Source organism: Toxorhynchites rutilus, chromosome 3, assembly GCF_029784135.1.
Source record: "Toxorhynchites rutilus septentrionalis strain SRP chromosome 3, ASM2978413v1, whole genome shotgun sequence".
NCBI classification, from domain to species: Eukaryota; Metazoa; Arthropoda; class Insecta; order Diptera; family Culicidae; genus Toxorhynchites; species Toxorhynchites rutilus.
The window spans coordinates 193,264,500-193,289,386 of NC_073746.1; the positions used below are offsets into that span (position 1 = coordinate 193,264,500).

Sequence of the window (24,887 nt, forward strand, 5' to 3'; positions counted from 1 at the left end):
GTTTGGCGTGATAGCACGCAGTTTCTGCTATTCCGGTAATTTATTTTAGAAAGCCGCGATGGCGTCAAAGGGTCACGACAATGGCGCAGTGAACGCTTCCGACCGGTAAGTAGAATTGTGGCCACCAACGATCGGAAACACAACATGGCTTAGGGAATAGTGAATAGTGAGAATAGGAAAACAGTGTAAATTAGATAAATTTCGTGTCAATTTGGTACATTATATCTACTGCGCAGAGTGCAGCTTCCATAATGATAACTTGTGAAAATTGAATAGCTGTGTGGAGTCTTTGGGCCTTGAATTAGTTTGGAAAATGGAGCAATTGGACTCTAGGTTTAAGAAAAAGAGCGAATGGAAAATGGCGGAGCAGTAGGACTCCCAGCAAAAAAAAAAAAAAAAAAAAAAAAAAAAAAAAAGGGAGCAACTGGACTCTAAGTAAATATAGCGGAGCAATTGGACTCCGTCGGTAGAAACGGAGTATTTGGACTTCTCGTTTAATAAAAAAAAAAAAAAAAAAAAAAAAAATAAATAAATTTGGTTCTCAAATGGGGATTGGTTCTCAAATGGGGATCAACATAGGGTAGGAGCCTGCCTGTTGGTCTCAAATGTTCCTATCTCACGCCTCCACGAAGATCATATGACGACATTTTTAGATCGGGCGTGAACTGGAAACACACACCTGGTCTTGGCTCCGAGAACGGGTGTCGAAAGTGGCTAAGTGAGGGGGTGCGAGCGAGTCAGAGCGCTATATCTCTCCCGGGGAAGGCCTCCCGGGTCATGGAGGCCTTGCCAACCCGCTGTCTCCCGGGCAAAGGAGATACACCCAGAAAATGGAGCTACGTTCACGAAGAGTAATTAGAATGCGATCACCCGAGGAGGGTCCCCGAACTGGAGCTGGTCCTGGAACGGGCGTAAGAGCGAGCGGCCAGCGGCTGGAGGGCGATGTGCAAGAGCGGGCCACCAGCCGGGTTCAACCCGAAGAGCTACCGCCACACGGAAACAGCAGCCATCGACATCACCCAAGAAACGCTGCGCCTACGAGACGTGTTGCGACTGCCAGACGACAGTCGTCCACACTTGTGGGTACCACTAGGCGCCGGATCATGTGGACACACGAAATGAATGAATTCGTGATCCGCGCCTATTACATCTGCACTGCTTTGGAGACGGACATGAGCGGTCGCCCTCGAATACTAACAATGTTCGAGGAAGCGTATCCAGAGTTCGTCGGGAGGCTTGATCAGAACGCGATGAACGCGAGGCGTAGAGCGATAGTACGCAACAACATGCTCTCCCAAACGCAAATCGACGAGATCAAGCAGCAGGTGCAGAGAGAAATAAGCTCCAGGAACAACAGAGCAAGCGATGTGTCGAGACGAAGTTCAGTACGGCTGAGCAATTCATTCGCGAGTGGGGCACGCGAATCAGCACCAGTGGAGGCCACAGTACTACAACCCCCTGAGCCGGAAGACCCACAGCCAGATCAACAACTACTACGCGATCTGGCCTTCCACTACGACGAGGCGATCTCACAGTTCCGCGACACAGACCCATTGTCGCGCCCCAGGATCCCGAAGTTGCAGCATTCCCGCAGGCTGACAAGTGCAGTAAAGCTCATGAACGAGCACGTTCTTCCGCTGCACTTGGTTGATGCTGAGAACATGGAGGAGCTGCAACTGAAAGTTTACTGTGCTGCTGTGGCGACCGCCAAAAGTTTAGGATACCGTATTAGGCCAAGAGGCGGACTGCTCCAACATCTCCGTGAAAGGCGTGAGCCTCCATGGCGAAGGAGATTGGAGCAACGGATCCTAAACAAGCGCGCCGCAATTGGAAGACTGATGGCGTACAAAAGAGGCAACAGATCGGCGAAATTATGTCGCCAAGTTGCTGTGATCGTGCGGCCTACTGAACTTCGCCAGCTGGGAGCTCACCAGCTGACGGAAAAACTCGACACACTGGTACAGCAATTGAGCGTCCTAACTAAACGGCTGAAACGTTACTCTGACTCTGCAAAGCGCCAGGAACAAAATCGGATGTTCAGAGATAACGAAAAAGCGTTCTACGACCACATTAGCGACGAGAAGCCCGACTACCGCGAAGGTTTGCCAGATATTAGCGATGTGACGAACTTCTGGGCTGGTATTTGGGAGACCCCAGTACAACATCGCGACGGGCAAATGTGGTTAAGACGGGAGGAGGAGAGTTGTGGTGAAATTGGAGAGATGCCAGCTATCATCGTCGAAGAGAACGATGTCCGCGAAGCCTCGCGGTACCTGAGGAACTGGGCAGCACCGGGCCCCGATGGTGTTCAGAACTTCTGGCACAAGAAGCTGACCGTCGCACATCAAAAGATAGCTGAGTGCTTCAACAAGGTGCTACGTGACCCACACAACCTCCCTGAATTCGCCACCCGTGGCGTCACATTCCTCCTCCCGAAAGACAGCAACACATTGAACCCATCAAAGTACAGGCCGATAACGTGCCTATCGAGTCTGTACAAGATATTAAGCAGCATCATAACCGCCAAAGTTTCTGCCCACTGCGAACAACACCATATCATCGCAGAAGAGCAGAAAGGATGCAGGAAAAATACGCATGGCTGCAAAGACCAGGCCATCATCGACGCAGCCATAGTCGGCCAGGCGGTATATAACCAGCGGAACCTAAGTATGGCCTACATCGATTACAGGAAGGCTTATGACTCCATACCTCACTCGTTTCTCGTCCGGGTATTGGAGCTATACAAGATTGATCCCGTCGTCGTTAGGTTCCTGCAGCATGCGATGAGGCAGTGGAGCACGTCTCTGCACCTCAGTGATGGGGAAAATGTGTTGCAGTCTAGAACGCTGCAGATAAAGAGGGGGATATTCCAAGGCGACTCTTTCAGCCCGCTTTGGTTTTGTCTGGCACTGAACCCCCTCAGTAGGACGCTCAATAGAAACGGTCATGGCTATAAAATAAGGTATGGCGACGGCGCCCACGAAGAAGTGACCCATACCTTCTACATGGATGATCTCAAGGTCTACGCTGATTCACGTCAGCGTCTAGGTGTAGCTATCCGGGTTGTCGAAGACATAAGCAGGGACATCTGCATGGAGTTCGGCCTCGACAAGTGCCGCTGTGTCCATCTGCTGAAAGGGCAGCTTACCGAATCCGGAGGTTACGAGGTCTATGACGGCGAGTTCATAAGAGACATGGTTCGTGGCGAATCCTATAAATATCTTGGATTCCGACAGCTCACCGGGATTCGCCACTCCGACATCAAGACGGAGCTGCGAGACAAGTTCTTGAGTCGAGTGAACTGTGTCCTGAGGACTTTCCTCAACGCGGGGAACAAGGTACGCGCGATCAACACATTCGCGGTTCCCCTACTGACCTTCAGTTTTGGTGTAGTCAAATGGAGCAAAACTAACCTAGAGGACCTTGAGAGGAGGATGAGGAAAGCATTCAAAGAGGCCGGAATGCACCATCCTCAATCGGCACTGGAGAGAGTTTCACTGCCACGCAAAGAAGGGGGACTTGGAATAGTCGACATATCTGCACTGTGTGTTGCCCAGGTACGACAACTGCGCGAGTACTTCGCAGAACGCGCCAACCAAAACGCGCTATACCGGGCTGTCTGCGCCGCCGACAGAGGATACAGCGCTCTGCACTTGGCGCAAGCGGAGTACCAACTCAACTGCAATCTGCAGACAGTGGAGGAGAAGATTGCAGCTTGGAAGCAGAAGGCAGTGCATGGTGCCCACCCCCATCAACTGGACCGGCCACACGTCGACAAGGCCGCATCTAATCTGTGGCTAACGCGTGGTGAACTCTCTTCAGTAGTAGAAGCCGACATGATAGCCATCCAGGACAGGATAATGCCGACGAGAAACTGCAGGCGGTACGTCTGGCATCAAGACGTTGATGACATTTGCCGGATGTGCCATCAACCAGGTGAAAACATAGAGCACATTATGGGAGGCTGTCCCGTTTTGGCCAACGCAGCCTACACCGAGCGCCACAACAACGTGGCCCGTATTGTTCATCGACAACTGGCGCTCCAATGTGCTCTACTGGAAGACAACGTACCAAACTACCGGTACCTGCCTGCACCTGTCCTGGAAAATGACCGTTTCAAGCTGTACTGGGATCGCACTGTTCTGACCGACCTCTCGATCCACCACAACCGCCCAGATATAATGGTTTACGACAAGAGCGACCGCAAAGTCACCATCATCGATGTCGCTATTCCACTGAACCAGAATCTGGAGGAGACCCACGGTCGCAAAATTTGCAAGTACCGACCATTGGCCGTGGAGCTCAAGGAACTGTGGGGGCTAAGGGAGGTCCCAAGAATTGTTCCAGTCGTTCTCTCTGGAACTGGAATTGTCCCGAAGACACTTCTGGAAGCGCTAAAGGTGTTGAATATGGAGAAGGAATTGGCCGGCATCCAAAAGTCGGTCATCCTTAGCACCTGCGCGATTGTCCGACAATTTCTCGGTCAGGACTGAAACAGCACGAGCATGCAGATACGTGCATTCCGCAGAGCCTAGTCCCCCTTTGGCATTCAGAAGCCCGGGGGCAGGTGAAAATTCTGGCTAGGTTCGCCTAGTTAAGAAGTGAGATAAGTCTGCCAAAAAAAAAATTCTCAAATGGGGATCAACATAGGGTAGGAGCCTGCCTGTTGGTCTCAAATGTTCCTATCTCACGCCTCCACGAAGATCATATGACGACATTTTTAGATCGGGCGTGAACTGGAAACACACACCTGGTCTTGGCTCCGAGAACGGGTGTCGAAAGTGGCTAAGTGAGGGGGTGCGAGCGAGTCAGAGCGCTATATCTCTCCCGGGGAAGGCCTCCCGGGTCATGGAGGCCTTGCCAACCCGCTGTCTCCCGGGCAAAGGAGATACACCCAATAAAATGGAGCTACGATCACGAAGAATAATTAGAATGCGATCACCCGAGGAGGGTCCCCGAACTGGAGCTGGTCCTGGAACGGGCGTAAGAGCGAGCGGCCAGCGGCTGGAGGGCGATGTGCAAGAGCGGGCCACCAGCCGGGTTCAACCCGAAGAGCTACCGCCACACGGAAACAGCAGCCATCGACATCACCCAAGAAACGCTGCGCCTACGAGACGTGTTGCGACTGCCAGACGACAGTCGTCCACACTTGTGGGTACCACTAGGCGCCGGATCATGTGGACACACGAAATGAATGAATTCGTGATCCGCGCCTATTACATCTGCACTGCTTTGGAGACGGACATGAGCGGTCGCCCTCGAATACTAACAATGTTCGAGGAAGCGTATCCAGAGATCGTCGGGAGGCTTGATCAGAACGCGATGAACGCGAGGCGTAGAGCGATAGTACGCAACAACATGCTCTCCCAAACGCAAATCGACGAGATCAAGCAGCAGGTGCAGAGAGAAATAAGCTCCAGGAACAACAGAGCAAGCGATGTGTCGAGACGAAGTTCAGTACGGCTGAGCAATTCATTCGCGAGTGGGGCACGCGAATCAGCACCAGTGGAGGCCACAGTACTACAACCCCCTGAGCCGGAAGACCCACAGCCAGATCAACAACTACTACGCGATCTGGTCTTCCACTACGACGAGGCGATCTCACAGTTCCGCGACACAGACCCATTGTCGCGCCCCAGGATCCCGAAGTTGCAGCATTCCCGCAGGCTGACAAGTGCAGTAAAGCTCATGAACGAGCACGTTCTTCCGCTGCACTTGGTTGATGCTGAGAACATGGAGGAGCTGCAACTGAAAGTTTACTGTGCTGCTGTGGCGACCGCCAAAAGTTTAGGATACCGTATTAGGCCAAGAGGCGGACTGCTCCAACATCTCCGTGAAAGGCGTGAGCCTCCATGGCGAAGGAGATTGGAGCAACGGATCCTAAACAAGCGCGCCGCAATTGGAAGACTGATGGCGTACAAAAGAAGCAGCAGATCGGCGAAATTATGTCGCCAAGTTGCTGTGATCGTGCGGCCTACTGAACTTCGCCAGCTGGGAGCTCACCAGCCGACGGAAAAACTCGACACACTGGTACAGCAATTGAGCGTCCTAACTAAACGGCTGAAACGTTACTCTGACTCTGCAAAGCGCCAGGAACAAAATCGGATGTTCAGAAAAGCGTTCTACGACCACATTAGCGACGAGAAGCCCGACTACCGCGAAGGTTTGCCAGATATTAGCGATGTGACGAACTTCTGGGCTGGTATTTGGGAGACCCCAGTACAACATCGCGACGGGCAAATGTGGTTAAGACGGGAGGAGGAGAGTTGTGGTGAAATTGGAGAGATGCCAGCTATCATCGTCGAAGAGAACGATGTCCGCGAAGCCTCGCGGTACCTGAGGAACTGGGCAGCACCGGGCCCCGATGGTGTTCAGAACTTCTGGCACAAGAAGCTGACCGTCGCACATCAAAAGATAGCTGAGTGCTTCAACAAGGTGCTACGTGACCCACACAACCTCCCTGAATTCGCCACCCGTGGCGTCACATTCCTCCTCCCGAAAGACAGCAACACATTGAACCCATCAAAGTACAGGCCGATAACGTGCCTATCGAGTCTGTACAAGATATTAAGCAGCATCATAACCGCCAAAGTTTCTGCCCACTGCGAACAACACCATATCATCGCAGAAGAGCAGAAAGGATGCAGAAAAAATACGCATGGCTGCAAAGACCAGGCCATCATCGACGCAACCATAGTCGGCCAGGCGGTTTATAATCAGCGGAACCTAAGCATGGCCTATATCGATTACAGGAAGGCTTATGACTCCATACCTCACTCGTTTCTCGTCCGGGTATTGGAGCTCTACAAAATTGATCCCGTCGTCGTTAGGTTCCTGCAGCATGCGATGAGGCAGTGGAGCACGTCTCTGCACCTTAGTGATGGGGAAAATGTGTTGCAGTCTAGAACGCTGCAGATAAAGAGGGGGATATTCCAAGGCGACTCTTTCAGCCCGCTTTGGTTTTGTCTGGCACTGAACCCCCTCAGTAGGACGCTCAATAGAAACGGTCATGGCTATAAAATAAGGTATGGCGACGGCGCCCACGAAGAAGTGACCCATACCTTTTACATGGACGATCTCAAGGTCTACGCTGATTCACGTCAGCGTCTAGGTGTAGCTATCCGGGTTGTCGAAGACATAAGCAGGGACATCTGTATGGAGTTCGGCCTCGACAAGTGTCGCTGTGTCCACCTGCTGAAAGGACAACTTACCGAATCCGGAGGCTACGAGGTCTATGACGGCGAGTTTATAAGAGACATGGTTCGTGGCGAATCCTATAAATATCTTGGATTCCGACAGCTCACCGGGATTCGCCACTCCGACATCAATACGGAGCTGCGAGACAAGTTCTTGAGTCGAGTGAACTGTGTCCTGAGGACTTTCCTCAACGCGGGGAACAAGGTACGCGCGATCAACACATTCGCGGTTCCCCTGCTGACCTTCAGTTTTGGTGTAGTCAAATGGAGCAAAACTGACCTAGAGGACCTTGAGAGGAGGATGAGGAAAGCATTCAAAGAGGCCGGAATGCACCATCCTCAATCGGCACTGGAGAGAGTTTCACTACCACGCAAAGAAGGGGGACTTGGAATCGTCGACATTTCTGCACTGTGTGTTGCCCAGGTACGACAACTGCGCGAGTACTTCGCAGAACGCGCCAACCAAAACGCGCTATACCGGGCTGTCTGCGCCGCCGACAGAGGATACAGCGCTCTGCACTTGGCGCAAGCGGAGTACCAACTCAACTGCAATCTGCAGACAGTGGAGGAGACTACAACCCCCTGAGCCGGAAGACCCACAGCCAGATCAACAACTACTACGCGATCTGGTCTTCCACTACGACGAGGCGATCTCACAGTTCCGCGACACAGACCCATTGTCGCGCCCCAGGATCCCGAAGTTGCAGCATTCCCGCAGGCTGACAAGTGCAGTAAAGCTCATGAACGAGCACGTTCTTCCGCTGCACTTGGTTGATGCTGAGAACATGGAGGAGCTGCAACTGAAAGTTTACTGTGCTGCTGTGGCGACCGCCAAAAGTTTAGGATACCGTATTAGGCCAAGAGGCGGACTGCTCCAACATCTCCGTGAAAGGCGTGAGCCTCCATGGCGAAGGAGATTGGAGCAACGGATCCTAAACAAGCGCGCCGCAATTGGAAGACTGATGGCGTACAAAAGAAGCAGCAGATCGGCGAAATTATGTCGCCAAGTTGCTGTGATCGTGCGGCCTACTGAACTTCGCCAGCTGGGAGCTCACCAGCCGACGGAAAAACTCGACACACTGGTACAGCAATTGAGCGTCCTAACTAAACGGCTGAAACGTTACTCTGACTCTGCAAAGCGCCAGGAACAAAATCGGATGTTCAGAAAAGCGTTCTACGACCACATTAGCGACGAGAAGCCCGACTACCGCGAAGGTTTGCCAGATATTAGCGATGTGACGAACTTCTGGGCTGGTATTTGGGAGACCCCAGTACAACATCGCGACGGGCAAATGTGGTTAAGACGGGAGGAGGAGAGTTGTGGTGAAATTGGAGAGATGCCAGCTATCATCGTCGAAGAGAACGATGTCCGCGAAGCCTCGCGGTACCTGAGGAACTGGGCAGCACCGGGCCCCGATGGTGTTCAGAACTTCTGGCACAAGAAGCTGACCGTCGCACATCAAAAGATAGCTGAGTGCTTCAACAAGGTGCTACGTGACCCACACAACCTCCCTGAATTCGCCACCCGTGGCGTCACATTCCTCCTCCCGAAAGACAGCAACACATTGAACCCATCAAAGTACAGGCCGATAACGTGCCTATCGAGTCTGTACAAGATATTAAGCAGCATCATAACCGCCAAAGTTTCTGCCCACTGCGAACAACACCATATCATCGCAGAAGAGCAGAAAGGATGCAGAAAAAATACGCATGGCTGCAAAGACCAGGCCATCATCGACGCAACCATAGTCGGCCAGGCGGTTTATAATCAGCGGAACCTAAGCATGGCCTATATCGATTACAGGAAGGCTTATGACTCCATACCTCACTCGTTTCTCGTCCGGGTATTGGAGCTCTACAAAATTGATCCCGTCGTCGTTAGGTTCCTGCAGCATGCGATGAGGCAGTGGAGCACGTCTCTGCACCTTAGTGATGGGGAAAATGTGTTGCAGTCTAGAACGCTGCAGATAAAGAGGGGGATATTCCAAGGCGACTCTTTCAGCCCGCTTTGGTTTTGTCTGGCACTGAACCCCCTCAGTAGGACGCTCAATAGAAACGGTCATGGCTATAAAATAAGGTATGGCGACGGCGCCCACGAAGAAGTGACCCATACCTTTTACATGGACGATCTCAAGGTCTACGCTGATTCACGTCAGCGTCTAGGTGTAGCTATCCGGGTTGTCGAAGACATAAGCAGGGACATCTGTATGGAGTTCGGCCTCGACAAGTGTCGCTGTGTCCACCTGCTGAAAGGACAACTTACCGAATCCGGAGGCTACGAGGTCTATGACGGCGAGTTTATAAGAGACATGGTTCGTGGCGAATCCTATAAATATCTTGGATTCCGACAGCTCACCGGGATTCGCCACTCCGACATCAATACGGAGCTGCGAGACAAGTTCTTGAGTCGAGTGAACTGTGTCCTGAGGACTTTCCTCAACGCGGGGAACAAGGTACGCGCGATCAACACATTCGCGGTTCCCCTGCTGACCTTCAGTTTTGGTGTAGTCAAATGGAGCAAAACTGACCTAGAGGACCTTGAGAGGAGGATGAGGAAAGCATTCAAAGAGGCCGGAATGCACCATCCTCAATCGGCACTGGAGAGAGTTTCACTACCACGCAAAGAAGGGGGACTTGGAATCGTCGACATTTCTGCACTGTGTGTTGCCCAGGTACGACAACTGCGCGAGTACTTCGCAGAACGCGCCAACCAAAACGAGCTATACCGGGCTGTCTGCGCCGCCGACAGAGGATACAGCGCTCTGCACTTGGCGCAAGCGGAGTACCAACTCAACTGCAATCTGCAGACAGTGGAGGAGAAGATTGCAGCTTGGAAGCAGAAGGCAGTGCATGGTGCCCACCCCCATCAACTGGATCGGCCACACGTCGACAAGGCCGCATCTAATCTGTGGCTAACGCGTGGTGAACTCTCTTCAGTAGTAGAAGCCGACATGATAGCCATCCAGGACAGGATAATGCCGACGAGAAACTGCAGGCGGTACGTCTGGCATCAAGACGTTGATGACATTTGCCGGATGTGCCATCAACCAGGTGAAAACATAGAACACATTATGGGAGGCTGTCCCGTTTTGGCCAACGCAGCCTACACCGAGCGCCACAACAACGTGGCCCGTATTGTTCATCGACAACTGGCGCTCCAATGTGCTCTACTGGAAGACAACGTACCAAACTACCGGTACCTGCCTGCACCTGTCCTGGAAAATTACCGTTTCAAGCTGTACTGGGATCGCACTGTTCTGACCGACCTCTCGATCCACCACAACCGGCCAGATATAATGGTTTACGACAAGAGCGACCGCAAAGTCACCATCATCGATGTCGCTATTCCACTGAACCAGAATCTGGAGGAGACCCACGGTCGCAAAATCTGCAAGTACCGACCATTGGCCGTGGAGCTCAAGGAACTGTGGGGGCTAAGGGAGGTCCCAAGAATTGTTCCAGTCGTTCTCTCTGGAACTGGAATTGTCCCGAAGACACTTCTGGAAGCGCTAAAGGTGTTGAATATGGAGAAGGAATTGGCCGGCATCCAAAAGTCGGTCATCCTTAGCACCTGCGCGATTGTCCGACAATTTCTCGGTCAGGACTGAAACAGCACGAGCATGCAGATACGTGCATTCCGCAGAGCCTAGTCCCCCTTTGGCATTCAGAAGCCCGGGGGCAGGTGAAAATTCTGGCTAGGTTCGCCTAGTTAAGAAGTGAGATAAGTCTGCCAAAAAAAAAAATGGTTCTCAAATGGGGATCAACATAGGGTAGGAGCCTGCCTGTTGGTCTCAAATGTTCCTATCTCACGCCTCCACGAAGATCATATGACGACATTTTTAGATCGGGCGTGAACTGGAAACACACACCTGGTCTTGGCTCCGAGAACGGGTGTCGAAAGTGGCTAAGTGAGGGGGTGCGAGCGAGTCAGAGCGCTATATCTCTCCCGGGGAAGGCCTCCCGGGTCATGGAGGCCTTGCCAACCCGCTGTCTCCCGGGCAAAGGAGATACACCCAATAAAATGGAGCTACGATCACGAAGAATAATTAGAATGCGATCACCCGAGGAGGGTCCCCGAACTGGAGCTGGTCCTGGAACGGGCGTAAGAGCGAGCGGCCAGCGGCTGGAGGGCGATGTGCAAGAGCGGGCCACCAGCCGGGTTCAACCCGAAGAGCTACCGCCACACGGAAACAGCAGCCATCGACATCACCCAAGAAACGCTGCGCCTACGAGACGTGTTGCGACTGCCAGACGACAGTCGTCCACACTTGTGGGTACCACTAGGCGCCGGATCATGTGGACACACGAAATGAATGAATTCGTGATCCGCGCCTATTACATCTGCACTGCTTTGGAGACGGACATGAGCGGTCGCCCTCGAATACTAACAATGTTCGAGGAAGCGTATCCAGAGTTCGTCGGGAGGCTTGATCAGAACGCGATGAACGCGAGGCGTAGAGCGATAGTACGCAACAACATGCTCTCCCAAACGCAAATCGACGAGATCAAGCAGCAGGTGCAGAGAGAAATAAGCTCCAGGAACAACAGAGCAAGCGATGTGTCGAGACGAAGTTCAGTACGGCTGAGCAATTCATTCGCGAGTGGGGCACGCGAATCAGCACCAGTGGAGGCCACAGTACTACAACCCCCTGAGCCGGAAGACCCACAGCCAGATCAACAACTACTACGCGATCTGGTCTTCCACTACGACGAGGCGATCTCACAGTTCCGCGACACAGACCCATTGTCGCGCCCCAGGATCCCGAAGTTGCAGCATTCCCGCAGGCTGACAAGTGCAGTAAAGCTCATGAACGAGCACGTTCTTCCGCTGCACTTGGTTGATGCTGAGAACATGGAGGAGCTGCAACTGAAAGTTTACTGTGCTGCTGTGGCGACCGCCAAAAGTTTAGGATACCGTATTAGGCCAAGAGGCGGACTGCTCCAACATCTCCGTGAAAGGCGTGAGCCTCCATGGCGAAGGAGATTGGAGCAACGGATCCTAAACAAGCGCGCCGCAATTGGAAGACTGATGGCGTACAAAAGAGGCAGCAGATCGGCGAAATTATGTCGCCAAGTTGCTGTGATCGTGCGGCCTACTGAACTTCGCCAGCTGGGAGCTCACCAGCTGACGGAAAAACTCGACACACTGGTACAGAAATTGAGCGTCCTAACTAAACGGCTGAAACGTTACTCTGACTCTGCAAAGCGCCAGGAACAAAATCGGATGTTCAGAGATAACGAAAAAGCGTTCTACGACCACATTAGCGACGAGAAGCCCGACTACCGCGAAGGTTTGCCAGATATTAGCGATGTGACGAACTTCTGGGCTGGTATTTGGGAGACCCCAGTACAACATCGCGACGGGCAAATGTGGTTAAGACGGGAGGAGGAGAGTTGTGGTGAAATTGGAGAGATGCCAGCTATCATCGTCGAAGAGAACGATGTCCGCGAAGCCTCGCGGTACCTGAGGAACTGGGCAGCACCGGGCCCCGATGGTGTTCAGAACTTCTGGCACAAGAAGCTGACCGTCGCACATCAAAAGATAGCTGAGTGCTTCAACAAGGTGCTACGTGACCCACACAACCTCCCTGAATTCGCCACCCGTGGCGTCACATTCCTCCTCCCGAAAGACAGCAACACATTGAACCCATCAAAGTACAGGCCGATAACGTGCCTATCGAGTCTGTACAAGATATTAAGCAGCATCATAACCGCCAAAGTTTCTGCCCACTGCGAACAACACCATATCATCGCAGAAGAGCAGAAAGGATGCAGGAAAAATACGCATGGCTGCAAAGACCAGGCCATCATCGACGCAACCATAGTCGGCCAGGCGGTTTATAATCAGCGGAACCTAAGCATGGCCTATATCGATTACAGGAAGGCTTATGACTCCATACCTCACTCGTTTCTCGTCCGGGTATTGGAGCTCTACAAAATTGATCCCGTCGTCGTTAGGTTCCTGCAGCATGCGATGAGGCAGTGGAGCACGTCTCTGCACCTTAGTGATGGGGAAAATGTGTTGCAGTCTAGAACGCTGCAGATAAAGAGGGGGATATTCCAAGGCGACTCTTTCAGCCCGCTTTGGTTTTGTCTGGCACTGAACCCCCTCAGTAGGACGCTCAATAGAAACGGTCATGGCTATAAAATAAGGTATGGCGACGGCGCCCACGAAGAAGTGACCCATACCTTTTACATGGACGATCTCAAGGTCTACGCTGATTCACGTCAGCGTCTAGGTGTAGCTATCCGGGTTGTCGAAGACATAAGCAGGGACATCTGTATGGAGTTCGGTCTCGACAAGTGTCGCTGTGTCCACCTGCTGAAAGGACAACTTACCGAATCCGGAGGCTACGAGGTCTATGACGGCGAGTTTATAAGAGACATGGTTCGTGGCGAATCCTATAAATATCTTGGATTCCGACAGCTCACCGGGATTCGCCACTCCGACATCAAGACGGAGCTGCGAGACAAGTTCTTGAGTCGAGTGAACTGTGTCCTGAGGACTTTCCTCAACGCGGGGAACAAGGTACGCGCGATCAACACATTCGCGGTTCCCCTGCTGACCTTCAGTTTTGGTGTAGTCAAATGGAGCAAAACTGACCTAGAGGACCTTGAGAGGAGGATGAGGAAAGCATTCAAAGAGGCCGGAATGCACCATCCTCAATCGGCACTGGAGAGAGTTTCACTACCACGCAAAGAAGGGGGACTTGGAATCGTCGACATTTCTGCACTGTGTGTTGCCCAGGTACGACAACTGCGCGAGTACTTCGCAGAACGCGCCAACCAAAACGCGCTATACCGGGCTGTCTGCGCCGCCGACAGAGGATACAGCGCTCTGCACTTGGCGCAAGCGGAGTACCAACTCAACTGCAATCTGCAGACAGTGGAGGAGAAGATTGCAGCTTGGAAGCAGAAGGCAGTGCATGGTGCCCACCCCCATCAACTGGATCGGCCACACGTCGACAAGGCCGCATCTAATCTGTGGCTAACGCGTGGTGAACTCTCTTCAGTAGTAGAAGCCGACATGATAGCCATCCAGGACAGGATAATGCCGACGAGAAACTGCAGGCGGTACGTCTGGCATCAAGACGTTGATGACATTTGCCGGATGTGCCATCAACCAGGTGAAAACATAGAACACATTATGGGAGGCTGTCCCGTTTTGGCCAACGCAGCCTACACCGAGCGCCACAACAACGTGGCCCGTATTGTTCATCGACAACTGGCGCTCCAATGTGCTCTACTGGAAGACAACGTACCAAACTACCGGTACCTGCCTGCACCTGTCCTGGAAAATGACCGTTTCAAGCTGTACTGGGATCGCACTGTTCTGACCGACCTCTCGATCCACCACAACCGGCCAGATATAATGGTTTACGACAAGAGCGACCGCAAAGTCACCATCATCGATGTCGCTATTCCACTGAACCAGAATCTGGAGGAAACCCACGGTCGCAAAATCTGCAAGTACCGACCATTGGCCGTGGAGCTCAAGGAACTGTGGGGGCTAAGGGAGGTCCCAAGAATTGTTCCAGTCGTTCTCTCTGGAACTGGAATTGTCCCGAAGACACTTCTGGAAGCGCTAAAGGTGTTGAATATGGAGAAGGAATTGGCCGGCATCCAAAAGTCGGTCATCCTTAGCACCTGCGCGATTGTCCGACAATTTCTCGGTCAGGACTGAAACAGCACGAGCATGCAGATACGTGCATTCCGCAGAGCCTAGTCCCCCTTTGGCATTCAGAAGCCCGGGGGCAGGTGAAAATTCTGGCTAGGTTCGCCTAGTTAAGAAGTGAGATAAGTCTGCCAATAAAAAAAAAAAAAAAAAAAAAAGGAGCGATCGGACTCCAAGGAAAGATAAAGGAGCATTTGGACTCTTGGTTTGAAAGAAGAGCAATTGAAAAAAAAAAATGAAGCAATTGAATTTCCTGTATTGAAGATAATTGAGAGTGTGTCCAACAATTAGGGAATTTAATTGCCTGATAAAGATTATGGTTGATTTTGTATTCAGCGTCTCTAATGAAGCTCTATTATTTGTATTTGACCTTTACAGAAAAACGAAGAAGAAGAAACTCGACGTTATCTTGCAGGAACTGGCTAACGAAAAAGCTTCCAGGATCAAAATGAGTAAGCAATTAGAAGTTGCCAACAAGACAATCAGAGCTTTGCAAACAAGTCTAACAGCACCTCGTAGCGAAAGTTTACATAGCAGTGATTTCGTAAGAGATAACGGTCCTACCAGTACTCCGCAGCATTGTAACGATGTAGAAGCGGAAACAAACAGGGTTGGATTTCCCGTTAACCTTGACCCCGTAAGTACTCCGCTTCAGGGAAATTCGATGGGAATGGAAATGTCTCGGTTCATGTCTTCGATGAACCAAATGTCCGTTACTTCCATCAACGTTCCAGAGTGTAAGCCTGCCTTCGCTGGTGAGCAAATTGGGCGCCGTGATTATGAATCGTGGATTGATCTTCTATCCGACACTCTGAAACTAGCGGGGGTACAGGACGAGCGTACAAGGTTCATCGTTTTCAAGGTTAAGGCGGGACCGGTTCTCTTGGAAATCTTCAAGAATACAAAGTCGAGTGCCGAAGCCCCAAATGAAGTGACTCTTCCGTTTTCGAATGCCCTGTTCAGGATGAAGACGTATTTCGGGTCAGCTTCCGACGCTATGCTCCAACGCCGCAAACTCGCACTCATTATACAGCGTTCGGAAGAAACGGATTTGGCGTTTGTTATGAGAGTTGGTTCCACAGCCCGCCTGTGTGACTTTCAGGAAGGAAAAGAGTTCGACGAGATCGTGAATGCTGTTGCCGGCCATGCAAGCAACAAGGACGTAAGGGCAGCGGCCCTCAAGATGGTCAATCGACCGGGGACGTTCACTGATTTGGTGGACGTGGTTCGTGAAATCGAGGCGGTAGCTATGAATGAAGAATACTACCGGTTGAAGCATGGTAAGCCTGAACCAGCTAAAGTGGCGGCTGTTGGTAATCCATATCCAAAAGCAGGCCCATCAAGACGTGGAGTTTATCGGCATCCAGCGTCAACTCGGGGAAGGTTAGGACATCCGTACGCTGGACCCTTCAGAACCGGATCTCGATTGCCACCAGATCAGAGGAGATTTGGAAACTCTCAAGGAAATGAGTCATACAGCTGTTACAGATGCAATGGTACCGACCACCACGCAGATGGCTGTTTCGCAATTGATACGACATGTTTCAAATGCGGACGTAAAGGTCACCTTAAGAGAGCATGCCGTCCACCAATCAAGAAGGAAAATCATCGCAGATCCGAAGGTGTTAATCCGGATAACACTGTTGGTAAGATTGCTTCGATCGACTTGAATCCGGTGGCCGAGGCTGATGAGAATGCTGCTGAGGATGGGGTAGGTGATCCGGATATGTAACGTATCGTAGTACACATTTGATCTACATTGAATTTAAATATGCTATTTATCATTTGATATGAACTCGATTACTTATTGAAATAAAACGAATATAACGAAATTTCTTTTCATTGTACATCAATGTTACTGATTCAGCATCTCATTCGTTCCCTCAGTACAATGTTTTTTTCTTGCAGTTGCATATTGCAACACTTTTGATGCCAAAAACTTCGACGGATGATGGGATAATTACGGCAAAGGTTGCAGGATTAGAGTGTGAGTTCCTTATTGACTCTGGAGCCCAAGTCAACACTCTAACACATGATCGCTTTGATTTATTGCGCAACGATCGTAGATACAGAAAGGAATTGTTCAATATACAGTATAGTACTGACCGACCGTTGAAAGCATATGCGACGGAAGGTGAAATACCAGTTACGTTCACTTTTGAGGCTTTTCTGCATATATCAGACGACCGTCCAAGTTTACTAGAAAAATTCTACGTTGTCAAGGAATGTAGATCGTTGCTGGGAAGATCAACTGCTACCCGATATAGCGTTCTGTTGCTAGGTCTACAAGTACCTGTTAACTCAGTAAAGTCTTCGACACACTCGTGGTACGATCCACGTGAGATTGCATCGGTTACGATGGACGAAGTTTTTCCAAAATTTAATATCCCGCCGATACAGTTGAGCTATGACCAGACCAGGCCGCCTTGTCGCAACGTTTTCATGAATATCCCGATAGCCGTTAAACCTATGGTTGAGAAACGGTTGCATCAACTCCTCGCAGCGAACATCATTGTGTTACCCACGAAATGGAGGATACATTTTGCTCGTCGATGCTGGCTATACCTAAGGGCAAGGACGATATCAGATTAGTGATAGACCTCAGAGGCCCGAATAGCTACATCCAAAGATCTCCATTTGCCATGCCATGTCTAGAGAAGATTCTGGCGGAACTAGATGGTGCGCAGTGGTTCTCGACTATTGATATGTCCAATGCGTTCTTTCACATTGAACTTCACGAGAACAGTCGCCACCTTACAAACTTCTGCACGGAGTTTGGAATGTACCGGTGCGTAAGGCTTCCTTTTGGATTATGCAACGCGCCAGACATTTTCCAGGAGGTACTTCAGAGGAAAATTCTGGCGGGTTGTAAGGGAGTAAAGAACTATTTAGACGATATCCTCATTTTCGGAAAAACACAAGAAGAGCACGACGAAAACCTTAATACGGTAATGGCGTGTCTGCAAGAACACAACGTAAAAATAAACGCTTCGAAGTGTGTTTTCAAGAGCCAATCGGTCAGGTTCCTGGGTTTTAGGCTCACTGCAAACGGATGGCAGATCGAAGAGGAGAAGATGAGCGCCATAAGAGATTTCCGTAGGCCAGAAACGGTAGCGGAAGTAAAGAGCTTTCTGGGCCTTGTAACATTCGTCGATAAGTTTGTGCCACATCGAGCAACCAAAACTGAAAAGTTACGAATGTTGGCCAACTCCATTAAATTTTACTGGTCCGAAGAAGAAGAACGGGAGTTTCAAACGTTCAAGTGCGAAGCATTGGAGGCAATTAAAACTCTCGGATACTTCAATACCGCTGACAAAACAGAACTTTTCGTTGATGCGTCGGCTATCGGCCTGGGAGCAGTCTTAGTGCAGTTTAACGACAATGGAATACCGAGAATCATCGCATGTGCTTCGAAAGCATTAACAGCAACTGAGCAGAGATATCCGCAGACCCACCGAGAAGCTCTGGCTGTAGTATGGGGCGTGAATCGCTTCGCGTACTATTTGTCCGGAAGGACTTTCATTATACGGACGGATGCCGAAGCTAACCAATTTATTTTTGGAGGGGAACATCGGATTGGGAAACGAGCAGTTTCGCGAGCAGAGGCGTGGGCGTTACGCCTACAACCTTTCGACTTCACGATTGAGCGAGTTCCTGGCAAAGATAACGTTGCGGATGTATTATCAAGGCTGATGAAGATGTCTCAAGACGCAGAACCTTTTGAAGATAGTGCCGACGAACACGTGCTGTTTGCATTAGACACAGGAAATATGGACATCTCTCTAGGAGAAATCGAAGTGGCTGCGGAACTGGATGAAGAGTTGATACAACTATGCAAAGCATTGAAGAACGATGAATGGCCTCGCGAACTAAGGCGATACGAAGCACAGAAGAAGCATCTACACTATCTAGGCACCTTGGTATGCAAAGATGACAAAATTGTCTTACCCAACTCACTTCGATCAAAGGCTATGGAATCTGCTCATGGAGGACACGTGGGAGAGGTTGCCATGAAAAGGATAATGCGCGAGTTCTTTTGGTGGCCTAGAATGGCTGCAGAAACAGAACGGTTTGTGAAAGATTGTCAAACCTGTTGCATGTTGTCCAAGAAAAATCGTCCATTACCCATTTCATCACGTAATCTTCCTGAAGGACCTTGGGAAATAATACAAACGGATTTCCTCTCTATTCCGGGATATGGAACAGGGGATTTCCTAACGGTGGTCGATACTTACTCTCGTTACCTCTCCGTAGTCGAAATGAGGGGCAAAACAGCAGAAGCTACAAACGCTGCACTGTGCGATATTTTTAAGCTTTGGGGTTGTCCTTACATCCTGCAGAGCGACAACGGACCACCTTTTAATAGCTCTACGTATTGTTCGTTCTGGGAAAATAAGGGCGTTCATATCCGGAAATCGATACCACTGTGTCCCCAAACAAATGGGCTTGTGGAACGCCAAAATCAGTCCATCATAAAGGCTGTATCAGCATCGACACTTGATGGTACCAATTGGCGTATGAGCTTGGATAAATTCGTGCACAATCACAACACGCTAATTCCACATGCGAGACTGATGGTTACACCATTCGAGTTAATGGTCGGGTACAAATATCGTGGCACTTTTCCAACTCTCTGGACCGAGTCTCGTTCGAAGGGATTAGACAGGGACAATATTAAGGAATTGGATGCTGAAGCAAAGCTTTACAGCAAACATTACGCAGATCAGTCACGAGGTGCGAAAGAAAGTTATATCAAGGTTGGCGATGTCGTACTGATGAGCCAGCAAAGAAAACACAAAAGTGATCCAACATTTTCTTCCGAACGCTTCACTGTAATCACTAGAACTGGTGCAAAAGTTGTAATCATGAGTAGCAATGGCGTGCAGTATGCAAGAAATGTACAAGATGTGAAACTGGCCCCACCGGCAAAGGAGCTTAATTTTTCGGAAGATTCAGGGGAAGACAGCGTTCATCAACACGCAGATCGCAGCGGACTGGCAATAATTCTGGATGAGGACTCGGAGAAACAATTGACAGATGATTATCTGGAGCAGCACCAGGTACAGTCTTCAAAAAATACACTGCAACCCAACCAACATATTCCAAACAAAACCACACTTCGTCACCATTCTAATGTGAGAAGACCAGCACGATTCAACGATTATTTTATTTACCATATCTATCAATGAACAACTGATTATTCAAAATTATTAGAGTAGAGGTACGGAATATTGTAGTAGATAGATGTCTCATATTAATAAATAAATTAACAATTACAAAGTATTCAATTATCTCAGTGTAATTAAGGTGAGGGCAAAGTAAATACACAAAGGTAAGTAGCGCTCGTTTAAGAAAATACGAAACCGATAGAGAAATACGATTTCATAGCTGAGCGAAACTTGCTACCCGGAAGCGATGTATGGAGAAAAAAAATATAGCAGCTATGTATAGGCTCGAGAATATGACAGAAAGAAAACGTTCATATGGAAGGAGAGAAACGTCGACAACACCTAGGCTACTGAGAGCGAGGTAGTCTCTCACATTCGGTGGAGGGCTCTCTGCAAGAGTGAAAAGGAAAGACAATGATAGTTTGCATAGGATTCCCACACGGACGCGAGAAAATCGTCTTGCTTCATTTCAGAAAAAAATACGAAGCCGAGAGAAATGAACCTGCAGAGAGAATCGGGAGAGAGATGAGGAAGGGTTTTTGATCGGGAGACTGGAACTCCACAGACATTCTGTTGGTTAAGTTTGGCGTGATAGCACGCAGTTTCTACTATTCCGGTAATTTATTTTAGAAAGCCGCGATGGCGTCAAAGGGTCACGACAAGTACCACCTTATTTTACAACATCGAGAGATATAGGAACTTCGAGGTCTGAACTGCTGGCGCTGAAATTGCAGTCAGTTTTTAAAATATGCAGCATCGGGATTAAAATCACTAGTCCCAACCTGGAGCAATATAAAAAATCATGAGTTTTACACTCACGATACGCCGTCTGAAAAACCATTTAAGGTGGTGTTGCGAGGTCTTCCTGCTATTGAGTTGGAGGATATTAAAAAAGATCTGGAACAATCATACAATATTCAGCCGTTGGCTGTATATCGGATGACTCGCAATAAGACACCAGACAATGGGTATTCCAATGTTTTGTACCTGATCCACTTCAAGAAAGGATCAGCCAACATAACTCGCCTAAGAGAAATCAGTGAGATCTTCAACATCTCGGTACAATGGGACCGATACAAACCTCAACATCGGGATGTAACGCAATGTTCAAATTGCCTTGGTTTCGGACACGGAACAAGAAACTGTCACATGAAAACTCGTTGTGGCAAGTGTGCTGCTGACCACTTAACAAGCACTTGCAGCCTCCCAGAGGAAGAACCTCGCAAGTGCGTTAACTGTGGCGAAAGTCACCAAGCCACCAGCCGTAGCTGCACAAAACGTACGGATTTTAAACGTATCCGGAAGCAAGCTACTGATAAAACACAGAATAGGAAGAAGGTTCCAAAACTTACTGACAAGGAGTTCCCTCCAATGGTTTCTCGCACGATTCCTGTTCTTCCTCCTCTTCCACTTCCTACAGGTCGTCCCCAAACGGCCTCTTCTAGCGAAAAGCCAAAAAAGGAGCAACCGAGCTATAGTAAGGTTGCAGCTATTGGTTTACCACCTACACCAAAACCTTCACCTCATTCCTCTTCTACTGAGGAGCTTTATAGCATGCAGGAACTTGCAACCCTGTTTCTTGAACTAGATCGACAGACTAGAAGTTGTCGCAACCAACAGGAACAAGTGCAAGTCATGCTACACTTTTATTATAACCATGGATCGGTCATCTCTCAGGCTAATTAATTGGAATGCCTGCTCTCTCAAGAGTAAGGTCATCGAATTCACTGACTTCTTAGTGACAAACAGCATCGACGTAGCTATCATTACCGAGACGCATCTTAAACCGATTGTTAACCTTCGGGTTCCGAATTATCGTCTATTGAGAATGGATCGTACTAGTTCTGGAGGAGGAGGTGTTGCCCTAGCCATCAGAAATAACATCAGATATCGACTTTTGCCGTGCCTGAAACTCAACATCATCGGAGCTATAGGAGCGGAAATCACAACATTGATTGGGCCTATTATCGTGATTGCGGTCTACTATCCCAAGCAGACGTCAATCAGAGATGGCTCGGCGTTGCTTCTTAAAAACGATATCATCAAGCTAACACGAAGGCAGTCGAAATACGTTATCGGCGGGGACATTAATGCTCGACATGTGTCCTGGGGAAACCAAAGGAGGAATCAAAATGAAGTGACTCTAAACGATGATCTACAGTGTGGGCACTACAGGATTCTTTGTCCAGCAACCCCCACTCGAATTTCTCGTTCTGGAGTACATTCCATCATTGATTTCTTCATTACCAACATGGATCGCCACATCGGTGATCCTATTGCCCTTAACGAGTTGAGTTCGGATCACTTCCCAGTGATGGTTGAATTGGGAGTGAATGTCGTAGTCAGGAGGCCACAATGTAGACGAGACTATCATCGTGCGAATAGGGTGGAATTCCAGCAGCTTATCGACAACAATATTGATTTCGATCAGCCTCTTGAATCTCCCGAAGATATCGAAACAACAGTCAGCTATATTCAAACTGCAGTTATTGAGGCTCGCCAAAACCACATCCCAGAAACGATTCAGGTGAGTGACTCTGTTCAAATTGATCCAATTACTAAACATTTGATTAGACTTCGGAACCTCTATCGAAGACAGTACCAACGTACTGGTATTCGAGAGAGGAAACGACAGTATAATCAGTTAACCAAGGTTATCCAGACCAGAATGATTGATCTCCGTAACAAAAAAATTCGCAAAAGATATAAGTAAACTTCCGAGTAACTCCAAGCCATTTTGGAGGCTCGCTAAAATTCTCAAGACCAAGTCTAATCCTATTCCTCCTCTTCTACAACCTGACAATTCAGAACGATTGATAACACCTGCCGAAAAGGCTAATGCAATTGGCAACCATTTCGCTAGTTCACATAATCTTGGCCAGAACATTACAAGTCCATTTGAAGCTTCGGCGAATGATACTGTAAGGGCTATTGACAATATTCATTCTGTACCTCAAGAGAATGAAATCATCTCGACTGCAGAGGTTATCTCGGTTATACGCTCGTTGAAGAATATGAAGGCCCCCGGCTTCGATAGTATATTTAACATTGAGTTGAAACATCTTAGTAACAACTTATATGAAATTATGACTTCTGTCTTCAACAGATGTCTATCACTTGGCTACTTCCCCTCGAGTTGGAAGTTGGCAAAAGTGATCCCGATACTAAAACCCGGAAAAGATCCTTCTTCTTCAAAGAGCTATCGACCAATTAGCCTTCTCCCAGCATTTTCGAAAGTGTTCGAAAAAATTATATTAACGCGCATTCTTGCTTTTGCAGATGAGCACAATATATTTTTGGATGAGCAGTTTGGATTCCGAAAAGGCCACTCTACCATTCACCAGCTTCGTAGAGTATACAACATAATCAAACGAAACAAGTCAGTTTCAAAATCATCTGCCATGGCACTTCTTGATGTTGAAAAAGCATTTGATAATGTTTAGCATAATGGTCTCATTTACTAGCTTCAGAACTTTGGTTTTCCTACATACTTGATAAAAATTATCAAAAATTTTCTTTCTGATAGAGCGTTCAATGTTTCTATAAACAATATTTCATCGGAGAAATTCATTGTGAATGCAGGTGTTCCTCAAGGATCCATCTTGGGACCAATTCTTTTCAATATCTACACTTCAGATATTCCCGCACTCCCATCTGATGGGAAACTGTCACTATTTGCAGATGACACTGCCATCATTTACAAGGGCAGAAGTATCACAGAACTAAGATCTAAACTTCAAAGAGGGTTAGACGCTTTGTCTGGATATTTCAATAATTGGAAAATATGCATAAATGCCGCAAAGACACAAGTTATATTGTTTCCCCACAAGAACACTCCAAAGCTTGTTCCTCCTCAAAATATGACAGTCAGTCTTAATGGCAATAGTATTGAATGGTCTTCAGAAGTAGTGTATCTGGGTCTAACTTTCGATCGAAAGCTTACTTTCAGAGCACACATTGACAAAACAGACACAAGATGAAACATTTCAATCAGGTCATTGTATCCCCTGATCAATAGATACTCTCGATTATCTCTAACGAATAAACTTGCAGTATACAAACAAATAATATTTCCAGTTATCGCATATGCGATGCCCATTTGGGAGTGCTGTGCTCCAACTCACAAATTAAAACTTCAACGCATACAAAACAAAATTCTTCGTATGATTCTAAACTCTCCATCCAGAACGCGAAATTCGGAGATACATCAGCTGGCCGGGATTAAAACCTTGGATGAAATTATCAATAACAATTGTATGAAATTTGAACAGAGTTGCGCTCTCTCAACACACGGAATAATACAAAATCTGTATGAGTATGCTACCTGACTTCATAGTCGTTACCTTTCAAGGTAACGGCATTGGGTTTGGATAGATATATTTATTTCCAGTTAGATAAGTAGTGTAAGTTGGGATAATGTAAATAATTTGGGGAGGGTATCTTATAAGTTAGATTTAGGTAAAAAAAAGGTAACAAAAAACTAGAAAAGTTTAGGCATGATTTTACAATAGGAATATGAAACAATCGAATAATGTGTATGATACAAATCATTACAAAACTTGACATTGCAACTTAAAGATGTAGAACCCTAGGTTGATCACTTGATATGTAGTACTTTATTATAATGTAAACCAAATTAAGAAATAAAAAGAATTTAAGTGAAAAAAAAAAGACAAACTTTCATTCGGCATCGGACTGTTGAGCAATCCAGTTCATTTTGCTTTCACTGCGCTTCGATCTAAGATTGGACCCCACCAGTGGTAATCCAACTTGGATATCGTCGTTTGGTTTTTCTGTTTTTCGCGTTATTCGTATCGTGTGTTTTTTTCCGCGTAATAAATTGGACGT

At 48.5% G+C, this 24,887-nt stretch overlaps 2 protein-coding genes across 4 annotated transcripts in view; one reads left to right on the forward strand and one right to left on the reverse strand.

The window, feature by feature from the left end:
* Positions 1-24,887, reverse strand: part of LOC129780412 (uncharacterized) — a 115,912-nt gene that overhangs the window by 83,118 nt on the left and 7,907 nt on the right. The gene's annotated exons all lie outside the window — the stretch shown is intronic.
* Positions 59-20,060, forward strand: LOC129773774 (uncharacterized protein K02A2.6-like). Its single transcript, XM_055777420.1, has 4 exons — positions 59-105; positions 15,250-16,582; positions 16,780-17,343; positions 17,406-20,060. The coding sequence occupies exons 1-4, from the start codon at positions 59-61 to the stop codon at positions 20,058-20,060; spliced, it is 4,599 nt and encodes a 1,532-aa protein (XP_055633395.1).

Excerpts from the sequence above, each read along its gene's own strand:
- LOC129773774 (XM_055777420.1), top strand. The coding sequence starts at position 59 with ATGGCGTCAAAGGGTCACGACAATGGCGCAGTGAACGCTTCCGACCG. Across the intron at positions 106-15,249 it reads GCAGTGAACGCTTCCGACCG|AAAAACGAAGAAGAAGAAAC; the intron begins GTAAGTAGAATT and ends TGACCTTTACAG. Across the intron at positions 17,344-17,405 it reads CGATAGCCGTTAAACCTATG|GATACATTTTGCTCGTCGAT; the intron begins GTTGAGAAACGG and ends CACGAAATGGAG.